Here is a 15,839-nt window from a genome sequence, read left to right as displayed (position 1 = left end):
TCATGGGCAATTGGGGTTTCTTCCAGGTCCACCATGATAGAAATAGTTCCCTTGCAAACGATCACTACCTGTTTGAATCTTATAGCAATTGGGTTCTGTAGCAATGGTCTTGATCCCAACTGGGGCTTTCAGGTTATTGGATCCATCAACAACTTGAAGATTCCGGAAAAAACTTGCCTTGCCAAAGCCTTCTTTAGGGAAATGGCCACTACCCATCTGTGTTGTTGTGTGCTGACCATTTGATTTTAAGTTAAAGACTTCTCCTCCCCACTCAATAAGGGATGCACTATAAGCCAAGTGTGAGAAGAGAGAAGAAGGCCAGTAACCTACCACTATCTTATTATTCAATTTCAACCACCAATTTCCATCATCTGGGTCCTACAATGCCATAACAAATTAAATTAACAATAAAATTTAACAAATTAAAGGAAAGGAATAAAAACATTCATAAATGAGCAAATATAAAATATTTTTTCTGGTACGTGCATGGTTTCTACCTTCCAGATATGTATTTTTATATCAAATTGTGAACGACCATAACCAGATATAGGATGAATAGTTGTTCCAAGTGCTACATCATTGTTGGTCTGAACAAAGCCTGGGCACTCGAGATTGTAGCAGCCTATGGAATTATAAGAGTCGCTCTATATTAAGATAGAGGAAACAAAAAAAGAAATCATGAATTAGATGATAATGTTGGGAATAAATGTATAACCACAAAGAAAAGTACAAGCAAAACATACTCACAATAAAAGGAATTTATTATGTTTTGGCAAAATAGAGAAATAGAGATTCCCCTATTTCTTGGAAAACCTCTCTACACCACTTGATCTTCACCTTACAAAGCACCACCTTTTGCGTACTCCCTCTTTAGGGTTTAGTGACAATATATATTTATAAGAAACCTAAATACCCTAATAGATTGGAGAATACAAGATACACCCAAACCAACAGGTAAACCCCTTAAAGAGAAGTTCTACAAGGAAAAAGAAAGAAAAAACAACTAATTGACAGTAAGAAGGAAAAATGAAAGCATACAGTCCAGTAGATGAAGAGCCTCGTATTGGTGTCTCCATAGAGAATTGGGTAGACCTGTATTTTGTAAATGAAAGAAGAAATGAACCAATGAAGAAAATCATAAAGTATATACTCTGAAGATTTATAAAGAAATAATACCTGCCAACCTGCTTCTATGGTGTTCTGATCTTCACCAGCTTTACCTCCTGCGATCCATAGCTGAGATAAACTAAAATCATCATGCTGTTGGATATTGGGTCTCCACACATTAATGGTTGCTTTTGTTCCATAATACTTCCCACCTTGAACATAGGCTATTGCATACTGCTCCTCCAAGTGAAAAAAAGAAAGGAAGAGAAGTTGAAGTATGTCAGTATCTGAAGTAATTTTTTCTAAATTTATTTTCTCACCATCTAGATCTTTTTCCGTCTTTTTACCTCATGATTTGCTATAGAATCAGAATCGGGTTGAGGGATTGTTCTGTGCTCCTTTTTCGCGAATCTTTCGACTGAACTTGCTCTTAGAATGTCTTCTCTAGTTGTTCTTCTGATGGGTATAGTTTCTTCTGGGCATCTTCCACCCAGGTGCCACAGTTGCATAATGGAGTTTGAGCTTTTTTTGGATTTGGTAACGTTCTTGTTTTTGAAAAGCCCTTCTGGATGAGAGGCAGGCCTCATCTAAAAGCCCAAGAAAAATAAATAAATACCACCAAAAAGAAAAGATGTAAATTGTTAGATCGACATATTTCAAATTTGATCGATGGAGTATTTATAAATCAAACACAAATTACATTCACCAGGTATACTAAGGACCTGTTCGATAATTCATCGAAAAACAACTTGTGGTGTTTCTAGCTTCCAAAAATGAAAACATAAGTCAGAAAATAGTTTGATAAAATTATTTTGTTTCAAGTGATTTTTATAATATAAATTGAAATTTATGAAAATTTTTGCTTCAAGAAACAATTTTGACACTTATTTAAGCAAAAACCGGACTAGGTTTAACTAAAGAGTCTAGGAAGGGATAGTCATGGAATTTAATTTGAGATTCTAAACATGAGAATCTCTTTTTTTTTTTTTTTAAGTCATTATCAAACCAGTCATAATATCTGGGCCAGAGGATCAGAGGGAGGGGAAAGGTGTGATAGGAATGGAGGTTCCAACCTATTACCACCTTGGATTTACTATCTCTATGTTAGAGGCTACCATCACTATCCTAGAAGCACATCCACTAAACATAAGAACTCTGTTGATAATGTGTTTGCTTCCACCCTTTGAGAGAAGTTTTATTAGGGTTTCTGTTTTAAGAAACAGCTAAAAAAAACTGTTTTTGATGTTTTTCGAAGCAAAAATATTGAGTGGGTCATTAAACCGGTCTTAATTAGTTTGTATAGCAATCAAGTTGAGAGCAGAGAAAAGAACCTGGATTCTGTGGTTTTTGAGTAAAGGATGATCGAAAGCAGGTTGTTGAGAAACATGGACACAATCGATGATATCTCCATCTGGGCTCTGTAACCATCCAAACAAATTAAGAATGGTGATGTACAAGAAATATAAGAATCCTTAACGTGAGAGAGAGAGAGAGAGAGAGGAGAACCTTAATGCTTTTAATGGCGGGCTTGTTGAGGCGTTTCAAGAGCTCTTCAACTTGAAGATCCTGATGGGGAGAGTGCATTCCAGCAGCAAAGCATGAGAGGGGGAACAGAACCATCAAGTGAAGTGAAGTCATGAATAACAGCATTGTTATTTGCTTCCTTCTGCTGTCTCTGCAAACCCATGCTGCCATGGTGAACTGAACGCCGAAGAAGCACCAGTTCACCAGGGAGAAGGAAGCTCCTCCTATCACTTAAACGAGAAGTTTTATAGGACTCAGCTGTGTCGATCACATTCAATGTCATCTATTCTGTCAAGATTTTAAGCAGATATGATATCACTTATTCAGTTTTTTTTTTGGGTAAGAATGTACACTTGTTGAGTTTCCATTCCCAGCATTAATCTCATCCACTAATAATGGAGTTGATGAGTTTACATCAAAACCTCATACAAGAACGTCTCCTGAAACACTCACTTCTAAATTAAGTAAAATGTATCAATCTATTCCTCTTTCTGTACTAAAATTGAATCTTAAATTAATTGAAAAAGATTTGAGGCTACCGAATCTACCATCATAGAAACTTCAAATTTAAATCTTAGATATCTTAAGCAGATGGGATATCTTTCTAGATTTAAATCTTCACAGGATTTGAAGATCCACAATTTTAAAATTGTTAATAAAATAAGTAGAAGCTAGATTTGATGAAATGCATCTTTGTATTTTGTACTCAGCTTCAATGGGGAATATATACATTAGGAATTTTCTAATCTAATAATTACACAGATGAAATATACAATTATGAAGACAGAATTTCCTAATCGTATATATACAAATAAGGACTCTACGATAAGAGATGATATATACACAATAGCATGAGGTGTTATGATAAGATATAAACTCCCCTGTCAAGTTGGAGTGTGAAGACTCTAAATGACCAATTTGAACAAGAGGAGACACAATTGATCACGGCCAAGAGCCTTTGTGAATAAGTAAGCCAATTAGCCAATTGAGCAGATGTTGGAATATTCAATAATTGAATGAGCCCGTGGTGTATCTTTTCAAGAACAAGATGACAATCAATTTCAATATATTTTGTTTTCTCTTGAAAAATGGGTTGACTGCAATGTGTGAGGCTGCTTGGTTATCACAATAAAATGGTACTTAGGGGTGTCAATGGTTCAGTTTGGCGCGGTTGCGGTGTTGGGGCTTAATGACTTTGGGCCGAAAACATCAAAGACCAAACATAGACCATTTGCAACATAGCGGTTTGGGTTTGGTGTGGTTTGGATTTGGGTTGACTAATAGTTTTGACTAACGGTTTGGATTTGAGTATGTTATCAAACCGTTATAATGCATTTCAAATTAAGTTGAAAATTATAAGTCTTAGATCTTACCTCTTGGGCTTAAGGTCCAAACAAATCCACTTTCTTTTGACTTCTTTTCCTCTATAAAGAGTAAAATTACCTCAGAATCTTGTTAAAAAGGAATAATAAAAAGGAATAATACATGAGATCAATATTGAATGGTAGATACATGTCAAAATATCATTTTAATTAAAAAAAAAATCAATAATTGGTTAAAATGTGAAAATGAAGTATGTACGTTAAAGAAAAAAAAAAAATTCAAAATGGAAGTCCTAACTCCCAAATAATAGACGAGAATAAAAAGTTAAAAACCAAAAGATTATTTAATGGTGGTTATGATAAGTAAAAGAATGATATGAAAGAGAAGTAATTCTTAACAAGTACTTATTTGAAATATTCCTTCTAAATGAATATGATGATCTTGCCACAAAAATGATTAGATAATTGCTTCACTTAAAACTTAATACCAATTTTTTTGTGAAAGTGAATATGATGACCTTGTCTTACCAAAAAAGAAAAAGAAAAAAAGAATATGATGACCTTGTGAATGCAATCTCCAACAAGATTATAAAGGCATATCAGTAACTGTTAACATTCCACTTTTGCAAATTCAATACACTTATGAACGTGAAAATAAAAACTAACTTGAAATGCATTATGATATTTTTGGAAAAACTTTGCAATAGGTCCTGCACTGACTGCAAGTGATGGCTGAAGAGAGATGTATACTCAATAGGGGTGTAAATGGACCGGATTCGGATCGGATAGTGGTAATACTATATTCGCATCCTATTATATTCGGACGGATTCAGATAATATCCTATCGGTTTTCGGATAGATTCAGTCGGATTTGGATGATAATCAGATAGTTTTTTTCTCATGTAGATTCTTCTAAATGGGCATAAATACAAATTGAATAAAAGTTTTCGACTCCTGTTTACATCTTTATCATTTTATTTGTGAGGGCTAGATTTGAAATTTAAGAATTTAACAACTTTGATAGTTATTTTAGTAGAAAATCTAGAAAAATAATAACATATTACAGGTAAAAAAAACTCACAAAAATAAGAAAAATAAATCTAAATAAGTAACTTAATCGAATAATTTATCAGACGGAAAATAATCGGTAAGAAAAGGGTATACCATATCCACATACTATTAATAATAGGACGGATTCGGATACCTCTAAACGGATGTGGATGCGAATGCGAATTCGGAACCGAATTTTGGTTATCCATTTACACCCTAATGTATAGTGAGAGCAAGGGGAAAAACACAATCATAAAATCTACGTTTGTCAATACAGAGTTGGTTGGTTGGTTGTGGGTTCAACCCTTGCAGACCCGTATGTAATTAATATCCCCATCCCCTATATTTAAAGGAGTTTTTTTCACAAAAAAATTTAATAAAAAAAATCATAAAATCTACGTGTTTCGCCACTAATGCAAGATTTTCTAGTTTGTCATTTAAGTGGAAAATAAAAAGTAAAATACCAAGTAAAGGGTTGGACGAATTTTAGAGAATAAAATTTTAAATGGTTTTTTTTTCCCATAAGAAAACGGTTATATTTTGACAAAAAGAAAAAATAAAAAAAGAAAGAAATATATTTTTTTAATAAAGACAAGAAAGAAAATTAAAGTGAGATAAATATATAAAAAAAATATTCCCTAAAGGTAACTAAATTATCAAGAATAGTAATTAACTAAAATATGAACAGTGTGATAAAGAAAAGAAAGGTAATGTGAAAATAAAGTAATTAAAATATAACTTAAAGAAAATTAAAATGAAACATTATGAGGATTTACTTACAAAAAATTAGAAAATTAAATTACCAAGAATATCTTGGGAAAAATAGAAACAAAACTACGAAGATTGTGATAAAAGTAAAAAGATAATAAACAAAAGTAATTAAAATGCATTTTTAAATGTATTTAATAAAAGTTGCCATAAGGTATAAAATAAACTAAATTCATGGGAATTGGATAACATTTAGGAAAGGTTTTTTTTTTAAAAATAAAACAATGATTAAAATATCAATGATGATTTTTTTTATAGACAATAAGAATATAAAGATGTTTTTAAATAAAATGAAGGGTATAATAATCAAGGGAAATATTTGCTAGGAAAGTGTATTTTTCTTATCTCACAAATTCTTTATAATGCGTATCTTAAAAATGACTATATTTTATCTTTTATTTATTAAAATTCTATTAACTTTTCAAAATATATCAGATTTTATCATATTTTATTACCTTATTGTGAATACACTTCTAGCATACTGGTGGCAACTAGAAAGTGCAAAGAGGTCATGAGTTTGAATATTTGTTTCTACTACACCTTCCCTTCCACCCTGTGGGGTAAGATGGCCAAAAAAATTACTTTATTAAGAAAGTATTATATTTTAAAAAATTAAAAGCTTTTGAGAGATGATTAGGTTTTGATAAAAAGAATTTTAAAATGCTCCGATTCATGGATGAAGGATTAGAATTTAGGGGAAGAATTTTTTTTTTAAATATTATTTCATTAATTGTAACTAAAATGTCAAAAACATCCAATACAAAGTAGGTAAAGAAATACTAGACAATGAAAAACTAAAGATATTTTATAGAAAAGAAGAATATAGTAATCAAGAAAATATTTGTCGTAAAAGAAAAGAATGTATGTATAAGAAGATATATTTACTATGGATGCAGATCACTGTACTCATTTTTTTTTTTGGGTAATAGATTATTATTCATTACTTTTTCCTTATTGTAGCCACACTGCTGTGGATTTTTGTTTTTTATCCCCCACCTCACCCCACCTTTGTTTTTGTTTTTCTATCAAGCACTAAGTGTATTTTTAATACTCCTCCCCAACCTCTTAATGGGAAAGATCGAGAAAACAATGAATATACAAAGCAAAAGAAAAGATGAAAATGTCACTAATCTAACTCAAGGTAAAAGAATATTAAGAGAAGGAGATTTAAGCTCCATTGAATGTTATTCATCCAAAAGAAAATTTCCATCAAATGTTACATGAGAAAGAGAAGTCATTCATGGGCAATTGGGGTTTCTTCCAGGTCCACCATGGTAGAAGTAGTTCCCTTGCATATGATCGCTACCTGTTTGAATATTATAGCAACTGGGTTGTGGATGAGCGATGGCCTTGATCCCAACTGGGTCTTTAAGGTTATTGGATCCATCAACAACAACTTGAAGATTCCGAAAAAAACTTGCCCTGGAAAAACCTTCTCGAGGGAAATGGCCACTACCCATCTGTGTTGTTGTGTGCTGACCATTTGCTTTTAAGTTCGTGACTTCTCCTCCCCACTCAATAAAGGATGCACTATCAGCCAAGTGTGAGAAGAGAGAAGAAGGCCAGTAACCTAATTGTAACTTATCATTCAATTTCATCCACCAATTTCCGTCAGCTGGGTCCTACAATGCCATAACAAAATAAATTAATTTAACAATAAAATTTAACAAATGAAAGGAAAGGAGTAACAACATTCATAAATGAGCAAATGTAAAATATTTTATATGGGTAAGTGCATGGTTTCTACCTTCCAGATATGTATTTTTATATCAAATTGTGAACCACCATAACCAGATATAGGATTAATAGTTGTTCCAAGTGCTATTTCATTGTTGGTTTGAATAAAGCCAGGGCACTCGAGATTGTAGCAGCCTATGGATTTATAAGAGTCGCTCTATATTAAGATAGAGGAAACAAAAAAAGAGAGCATGAATTAGATGGTAATGTTGGGAATAAATGTATAACCACAAAGAAAAATACAAGCAAAACATACTTGCAATAGAAGGAATTTACTATGGTTTGGCAAAATAGAGAAAAAGAGATTCTCCTATTTCTTGGAAAACCTCTCTAAAGCACTCAGATCTTCATCTTTCAAAGCGCTATCTTTTGCATACTACCTCTTTAGGGTTTAGTGACAATACATATGTATAGGAAACCTATTATCTTAATCCCTATATAGTTAGAACTTTAGTTATGTGGATTGCAGAACACAAGATACACTCAAACCAACAGGTAAAACCCGTAAAAGAGCAGTTCTGCGAGTAGCTAGAGAAGAGAGGCGAAGGAAAAAGAAAGAAAACACATCTATTGACAGTAAGAATGAGAAATGAAAGCATACAGTCCAGTAGATGAAGAGTCTCGTATTGTTGTCTCCATAGAGATTTGGGTAGACCTGTATTTTGTAAAGGAAAGAAGAAATGAACCAATGAAGAAAATCTTAAAGTATATACTCTGAAGATTTATAAAGAAATAATACCTGCCAACCTGCTTCTATGGTGTTCTGATCTTCATCAGCTTTACCTCCTACGATCCAAAGTTGAGATAAACTGAACTCATCTTGCTGTTGGACATTGGGTCTCCACACATTAATGCTTGCTTTTGCTCCGTAATACTTTTCACCTTGAACATAGGTTACTGCATACTGCTCCTCCAAGTGAAAAAAGAAAGGAAGAGAAGTTGAATTATGTCAGTATCTGAACTAGTTTTTTCTAATTTTATTTTCTCGCCATCTAGATCTTTTCCCTTCTTTTTACCTCATGATTTGCTATAGAATCCATAGAACCGGGTTGAGGGATTGTTCTGTGCTCCTTTTTCGCGAATCTTTCGACTGAACTTGCTCTTAGAATGTCTTCTCTGGTTGTTCTTCTGATGGGTATAGTTTCTTCTGGGCATCTTCCACCCAGCTGCCACAGTTGAATAATGGAGTTTGAGCTTTGTTTGGATTTGGTAGCGTTCTTGTTTTTGAAAAGCCCTTCTGGATGAGAGGTAGGCCTCATCTAAAAACCCAAGAAAAATAATAAATACCACTAAAAATAAAAGATGTAAATTGTTAGATCGACATATTCCAAAATTGATGGAGTATTTATAAATCAAACACAAATTACATTCACCCAGTATACTACGGACTTGTTTAATAATCCATCGAAAAACAGCTTGTGGTGTTTCTTGCTTTCAAATTAAAACATCAGTCAAAAATAGTCTGATAAAACTTTTTTTTTCAGGTGATTTTTAAAATATAAATTGAAATTTATGAAATTTTCTTGCTTCAAGAAACAATTTTGACGCTTATTTAAGCAAAAACTGGCTGGACTAGGTTTAACTAAAACAGTCTAGGTAGGGATATTCATGAAATTTTTTTGACATTGTAAACATGAGAACTCTCATTTTCTTTCTTTTTTAGTCATCATCAAACCAGTTATAATGTCTGGACCAGAGGGAGGGGGAAATGCATGGTAGGGGGAGGTTCTAATCGATGACCACCTTGGATTTATTATCCTCTACATTAGAGGCTATCACCACTATACTAAACATAAGAAATCTCCGTTGATAATGTGTTCACTTCCAGACAAGTTTATTTAGGGTTTCTGTTTTAAGAAACAGCTAAAAAAAAACTGGTTTTGATATTTTCGAAGCAAAAATATTTAGTGGGTCATTAAACCGGTCTTAATTAATTTGTATAGCAATCAAGTTGAGAGCAGAAAAAGAACCTGGATTTTGTGGTTTTTGAGTAAAGGATGATCGAAAGCAGGTTGTTGAGAAACATGGACACAATCGATGATATCTCCATCTGGGCTCTGTAACCACCCAAACAAATAAATTAAGAATGGTGATGTACAAGAAATATAAGAATCCTTAATGAGAGAAAGAGAGAGAACCTTAATGCTTTTAATGGCGGGCTTGTTGAGGCGTTTCAAGAGCTCTTCAACTTGAAGATCCTGATGAGGAGAGTGCATTCCAGCAGCAAAGGATGAGAGGGGGAACAGAACCATCAAGTGAAGGGAAGTCATGAATAACAGCATTGTTATTTGCTTCCTTCTGCTGTCTCTGCAAACCCATGCTGCCATGGTGAACTGAACGCCGAAGCACTAGTCCACCAGGGTGAAGGAAGCTCCTCCTACTAGAAGTTTTATAGAACTCATCAATGTCGATTACATTAAATGTCCTTTTTTCTTTCAAGATATTAAGCAGATATGTTATCACTTATTCAGTTCATTTCTTTGGTAAGAAAAAACACTTATTCAGTTTCCATTCCCAGTATTCACATCTACTAATAGAGTTGATGAGTTTACATCAGAGCCTCATACAAGAACGTCTGCTGAAACACACACTTCTAAATTTAGTAGGATGTATCAATCCATTCCTCTCTCTATATTTAAATTGAATCTTAAATTAATGGAAAATGATTTGAAATCTTAGATATCTTAAGAAACTTCAAATTTTAAATCTTAGATATCTTAAGCAGATGGATAACTTTCTATATTTAAATCTTCACAGGATTTGAGGATCCACAATTTTAAAATTGTAAATAAAATAAGTAAAAGCTAGATTTGAAGAAATGCATCTTTGTATTTTGTACTGACCTTCAATGGGGAATATATACATAAAGAAATTTTTTAATATGATAATTACATAGACATATGAAATATACAATCATGAAGACATAATTTCTTAATCGTATATATACAAATAAGAACTCTACCATAAGAGATGGTATATGCACAATAACATGAGGTGTCATAATAAGATTCTCTTGTCAAGTTGGAGTGTGAAGATTCTATATGAACAATTTGGACAAGAAAAATACACAATTGATCACGGTCAGGGGCCTTCATGAATAAATCAGCCAATTGAGCAAATATTGGAATCTTCAATAATTGAATGAGACCGTGGTGTATCTTTTCACGAACAAGATGACAATCAATTTCAATATATTTTGTTTTCTCTTGAAAAATGGATTGATTACATTGTGTGAGGCTGCTTGGTTATCACAATATAACGGTTATTTAGGAGTGTCAATGGTTCAGTTTGGGGCGGTCGTGGCTGGGGCTTAATGATTTTGGGCCAAAAACATCAAAAACCAAACACACACCATTTGCAAAATAGCGGTTTGAGTTTGGTGTTGTTTGGATTTGGGTTGACTAATAGTTTGGACTAATGGTTTGGATTCGGATAAGTTATCAAGTTGTTATAACACATTTCAAATTAAGTTGAAAATTATATGGGTCTTAAACCTTGTCTCTTGGGCTTAAGGTCCAAACAAATCCACTCTCTTTTAACTTCTTTTCCTCTATAAAGAGTAAAATTAACATAGAATCTTGTTAAAAAGGAATAATACATGAGAGATCAATATTGAATGGTAGATACACACAAAATATCATTTTAATTAAAAAAATCATTAATTGATACAAAAAAAAAAGAGAGGTGAAAATGAAGTATGTACATTAAAGGATAAAAAAATTCAAAATGGAAGTCCTAACTCCCGAATAATAGACGAAAATAAAAAATAAAAAACTAAAAGATTATTGAATGGTGGGCGTGATCTAGCTGAGGTCATAACGACTAAGAAAACAGTAAGAAAATGGTCCCATATTTGAGAATTGCTTGTTAAGGCTTTAAACTTAGTAGATCGAAGACAGAATATTTAGTTTGTAACTTTAGTCATGATCGGGCAGATGATGAGGTGGAGATACTTGACGTTAAAGAGATTCCTCACAGTGATTGTTTTAGGTACCTAGGTAAGAGGGAGATTTAGAAGATGAGGTTTCCCAAAGAATTAAAATAGGGTGGATGAAGTGAAGAGGTGCGTTCGAGGTTTTATGTGATCGGCGTATTCCATTAAAGCTTAAAGGAAATTTTTATAGGATCATTGTTCGACCAGCTATGATGTACGGTGCAGAGTGTTGGGCTGTTAAAAAGAATCATATAGATAAACTCAGTGTAGCAAAAATGAGGATGCTAAGATGGATGAGTGGCAAAACTAGGATGGATAAGATAAGAAACGATCATATTAGAGTTGGTCGGGAGTTGCTCCCATAAGTGATAAGCTTAGAGAAAGTCGTTTGAGGTGGCACGACCACGTTCAACGGAGACCTATAAATGCTCATGTACGGAGAAGTGATATAATCCATATTGAAGGAACTAGAAGAGTTAGGGGTAGACCTAAGATAACCTTAGGAGAAGTGTTGAGAAATGATATGTATAGCTTAGGCCTTGTATCTAGCATGGCCTCGAACAGAACTGATTGGAGGGCAAGAATCCATGTAGCCGACCCCATTTAATTGGGACAAGACTTATTGTTGTTGTTGTTGTATTTATACACATATTAATCACACATTAGGTTTTGGAGAAATAGTCTATTCATGCCACTAGAAGTGAGAAACTAAAACCATAAAGGGACAATGCAAATGCAATGGTTAAAAACCATGGGTGGCGAATTGTTTGGTAGATGCTATTCTAAGTAGTGTATGAGAGCTCCAGTGTTGTACAACTAACTTGGCAGGATTCTTTTCTAGACCCGAGTAGATCGAGTTCACAATGTCCATCCTTCCCACGTCTTAAATTAGCACCATATCAGACTATTTTACCCTTAAGATTTCAATTTTAGACATATTTACTATGTTTTTTTTTTGGAAAGATATTATACTCATTAATTTTTTTTTTAGAAAATCATAATCCGATTCCAAAAAATATTTTCGCTGGGTTGTTTCTAGGGTTTTGTAACCGAATCCAGAATCGGCTAACCCAGACCGATTCAAAATCAACGAACACATTCATGGAAAGAACGAAATTCACAATCAAAGCGAATGACAATGAAGACGGAGAAGAAAACAATTCCAGAAGCTTCCCTTTCACAAAACTATAACCAAAATTGCTCCATTCAAGGGAAATCTGAAACCCATCCCTTCAAAAGGAAACAAGAACGAAAATAGAAAGAATTCTATCAAATTGAGATCCCTGTATTATTTAACCTCCATTGTACAAAGTTAGCACTCAGATCAACCCTAAAAAGAAAAAGAAAAAAACCCCAAAATCAAAAACAGAAAAGGTAAACCTTTTCTCCCTCTGAAAATTACAATCTTTACAAAGTACAGAAAGGATAGGAAAAAACTGAATCCAATAATGATGAATTGGGAATCTACAGTACCTAATTCCTGATACGAAGCAGAAAACCCAGAAGCCTAGACCATGCGAGCCGAGTATAGGAATAAAATCTAACGGTGTAACCTGAGCCCTGTCTCAGAAAAGCTTCTAAAGACTCCACGAAGAGACTAAAATTTCGAATCGGTGGAACGTAGAGCGTTAAAGGCACCGCCGAGAACGCTACGGCGAAGAACAACTGCAACATCTGATCCGGCAAGCGAAATCCAACCAAAAAGAAGCAGAGAGCAGAGAGAAGAGAGAATCTCCGACGACGACGATGACTTTCTGGTTTGAACAGAAGACTTTCGGATATACAGAGGAAACGAACCCTTCAAATTTTATTTATATGTTCACAGAAAGCTACAAGAATAATTTAAAAAAATATATATATAACATTAATTACTATTTACCAAAAATAAAATGTTTTAGAAGAAATCACTTTGGATTTTTTTTCTTTCTCATCGTCCCTATGCCATGCTTTTTGGTAGAATCTAAAACTTTTTTTTTTTTTTTTTTAGAGTTTATCTTTTTTTGTTCTCTTGAAATCATTGATCTCTATTATATATGTTAAATCAAGTCGTTTAAATTATCATGTCGATGTTAATTCACATAGTAATAATGCAGTTCGAAAGTATATTTAAAAACGAATGAAATTGAAGGAAAACACCGTTGAATGTAGAATATGTCAACCTTGAAATACTTAGATTTCTTTTATTCGAAGTTAAAAGGTGACGTTCATGAATTATATATTAGTTTTTCGTTAGAATGTCATGTTAGGTTTTAAAGGACCACAAGTTTGAACCATCTATAGTTTACGTGGAGTAGTTATTATTCACAAATAATGTATGAGAAGAAACAACACACACATATTTGGTATATTCTCAATGATTAGCTAGCAACACACGTTCACCTTCTCATATTTTTTTTCGTGGTATAGTAAATTTTTATTTTTTTGGGAGGGGGTAAACCATACAGTAAATTTGTTTACAGCTAAGAGAAATTGGATTTGCCTAATAGATAATGGTTTAAAAATAACTTTCCTCCTTCAGGGCTAAAAATGTTTCGGGGTATTAGTCCGGTTGAACCTCAAATCCAAAAAAAAAGTTTCGAGGTATTGATGTAAGGAACCTAAAATGTTAGGTGAAAAATGCAATTTTCCAAGGAAAAAGACCAAATGGATAAAAAGAAAAAGAAATAAAAAAAAAAATTTATTCGAGTCATTTATTGAGTACATGGACTCGTGGAGTAATTATAATTCACAAATAATACATGGAAAGAAAAACACACGCATTTGGTATATTCTCAATCATTAGCCAGCGAAACACGCTCACCTTCTTATGTTCTTTTTTCTTGCAGTACACCGATTTGATTTTTTTTTTTTGATTTGAAGTTTTTGGGCTAACTTGCGTGTAATTCAACTACATCTTTAGAGTGTGGATAGTCTCTTCCGTCGGTGTTACAACCATAAATACGTGGGACCTATAAGTAAAAAATAATAAAATATTAAAAAAATAAACTCAATCATCCTAATCTTATAAGCACGTTGTAATTCGTGGTCAATAATCATCGGAAGATACGATTCGAATTCACATATTTAGGTGTGAATGCTAACTACTTACTTGAAAGCGTTTGTCTTTTACCAACTCTGCCATGCCTTGGAACACACAAGACGAAAGCTACAATGTGGACCATGTGACATTTATTTTAACAAGTACTACTACTCCTACCTCCAGGAGGGTCAGTGGTCCGCACACGATAAGGAATTCATCACCACTCATCAATTTATGGAAAAAAAAAGTATAATCAAACAAGAATCTTTTTTCGAAAATGATTCTCTTTATATTAGGGAGTGAAGGTATTACATATGTAATGGTTAAGAATTTAGCGGTCGTGAGTTCAATCTTTGCCGGCAACATACGTAATATCTCCATCCCAATCACAAGATTTTTTTTGTTTCTGTTGGTAAATTGACAGCAATAGGATGGATTTGTATGGGATGTTAATTTTAGTTAGATTCTCTGGATTCTTTGTCGAATATGTGTTGCAAGCTGAACGCTTGCATGACTATCTCTCGGGCTTTTGCCAGAAAAATTCGAGAGATAGACTAACTCAGGGTTACTCAATTGATAACTTCAACATATCTTAGTGAAGAGGACTTGGGCTCAACTCCTGCTAATGACATACGTATCATGTAGGGGTGTCAATTTATAGTTTGAACCGTTAAAACCAAACCGAACCGGCCCGAACCGAACCTTAATGGGCCGGAATTGGGCTAGGGATTGTGGAGCCCGCACCAACCTGAAACCGAACCGCAACCCATTTTGAAATTTTACATTAAATAATATATATATATATATATATATATATATATATATATATATATATATATATATATATATATATATATATATATATATATATATATATATATATATGTAAAACATTAAATAATATTTGAATCATTATATTACCATTAGGCAATTGGTATAGACAATTAAAAAAAATTAAGAATGAATTCAAATATCAAATAGTCATTTTATTACTTAATATTTAGGTTCTTGATTTCTATAAAATGGGTGGGTTTTCTTTAATGGGAATTGACCAATAGCAACTTTGCTTTCCATATAATTTTTGTTTTTGTTGTACGATGCTCAATTGTTTCTTTTTGTTTATTTTCTTACACATCATAAACCGTTAGTCGATCATGAACTAACCCGAATCTAAACCGTTAATTAGCCCGAACCTAAACCGCACCAAACCGAAATCGGCTCAAAACTGTTATTTTCCTAATGGGCCGTGTTTGGGCTAGGTGTTTTTCAGCCCGAAACAGTTAGGCCCAGTCTGAAACTGCCCCAAACCGCACCGTTGACACCCACCGTCATGTAAAAAAACGCCCTGAACCCAAAAAAAGAATAAAGAAAAAAAAAA

At 33.3% G+C, this 15,839-nt stretch overlaps 2 protein-coding genes across 2 annotated transcripts; both read right to left on the bottom strand.

The window, feature by feature from the left end:
- On the bottom strand, window positions 1–2,802 carry LOC149003577 (protein neprosin-like). Its single transcript, XM_089138841.1, has 7 exons — window positions 2,614–2,802; window positions 2,439–2,525; window positions 1,455–1,694; window positions 1,177–1,347; window positions 1,039–1,092; window positions 498–644; window positions 1–378 (listed from the first exon to the last, which is right to left on the bottom strand). The coding sequence occupies exons 1-7, from the start codon at window positions 2,800–2,802 to the stop codon at window positions 1–3; spliced, it is 1,266 nt and encodes a 421-aa protein (XP_088994967.1).
- A 4,207-nt stretch (window positions 2,803–7,009) lies between these two features.
- LOC149003576 (protein neprosin-like) lies at window positions 7,010–9,835 on the bottom strand. Its single transcript, XM_089138840.1, has 7 exons — window positions 9,647–9,835; window positions 9,479–9,565; window positions 8,525–8,767; window positions 8,248–8,412; window positions 8,110–8,163; window positions 7,519–7,665; window positions 7,010–7,393 (listed from the first exon to the last, which is right to left on the bottom strand). The coding sequence occupies exons 1-7, from the start codon at window positions 9,833–9,835 to the stop codon at window positions 7,010–7,012; spliced, it is 1,269 nt and encodes a 422-aa protein (XP_088994966.1).
- Between the last annotated feature and the right edge of the window lie 6,004 nt (window positions 9,836–15,839).

Source organism: Hakea prostrata, chromosome 10, assembly GCF_041222555.1.
Source record: "Hakea prostrata isolate BN-2017 chromosome 10, UWA_Hpros_2, whole genome shotgun sequence".
NCBI classification, from domain to species: domain Eukaryota; kingdom Viridiplantae; phylum Streptophyta; class Magnoliopsida; order Proteales; family Proteaceae; genus Hakea; species Hakea prostrata.
The sequence above is the reverse complement of the archived record's forward strand: the minus strand, read 5'-3'. Positions and strand labels throughout refer to the sequence as shown.

What these genes read in the sequence shown, in the direction of transcription:
- LOC149003577 (XM_089138841.1), bottom strand. Translation starts at nt 2,802, where the DNA reads ATGGCAGCATGGGTTTGCAGAGACAGCAGAAGGAAGCAAATAACAATG. An exon ending in GGCTCTTCATCTACTGGACT is followed by an intron (nt 645 to 1,038) that starts GTATGCTTTCAT and finishes ATCTTAATATAG; the next exon opens with AGCGACTCTTATAATTCCAT. An exon ending in TAAAAATACATATCTGGAAG is followed by an intron (nt 379 to 497) that starts GTAGAAACCATG and finishes ATGGCATTGTAG; the next exon opens with GACCCAGATGATGGAAATTG.
- LOC149003576 (XM_089138840.1), bottom strand. Translation starts at nt 9,835, where the DNA reads ATGGCAGCATGGGTTTGCAGAGACAGCAGAAGGAAGCAAATAACAATG. An exon ending in TCAAAAACCACAAAATCCAG is followed by an intron (nt 8,768 to 9,478) that starts GTTCTTTTTCTG and finishes TTGGGTTTTTAG; the next exon opens with ATGAGGCCTACCTCTCATCC. An exon ending in GACTCTTCATCTACTGGACT is followed by an intron (nt 7,666 to 8,109) that starts GTATGCTTTCAT and finishes ATCTTAATATAG; the next exon opens with AGCGACTCTTATAAATCCAT.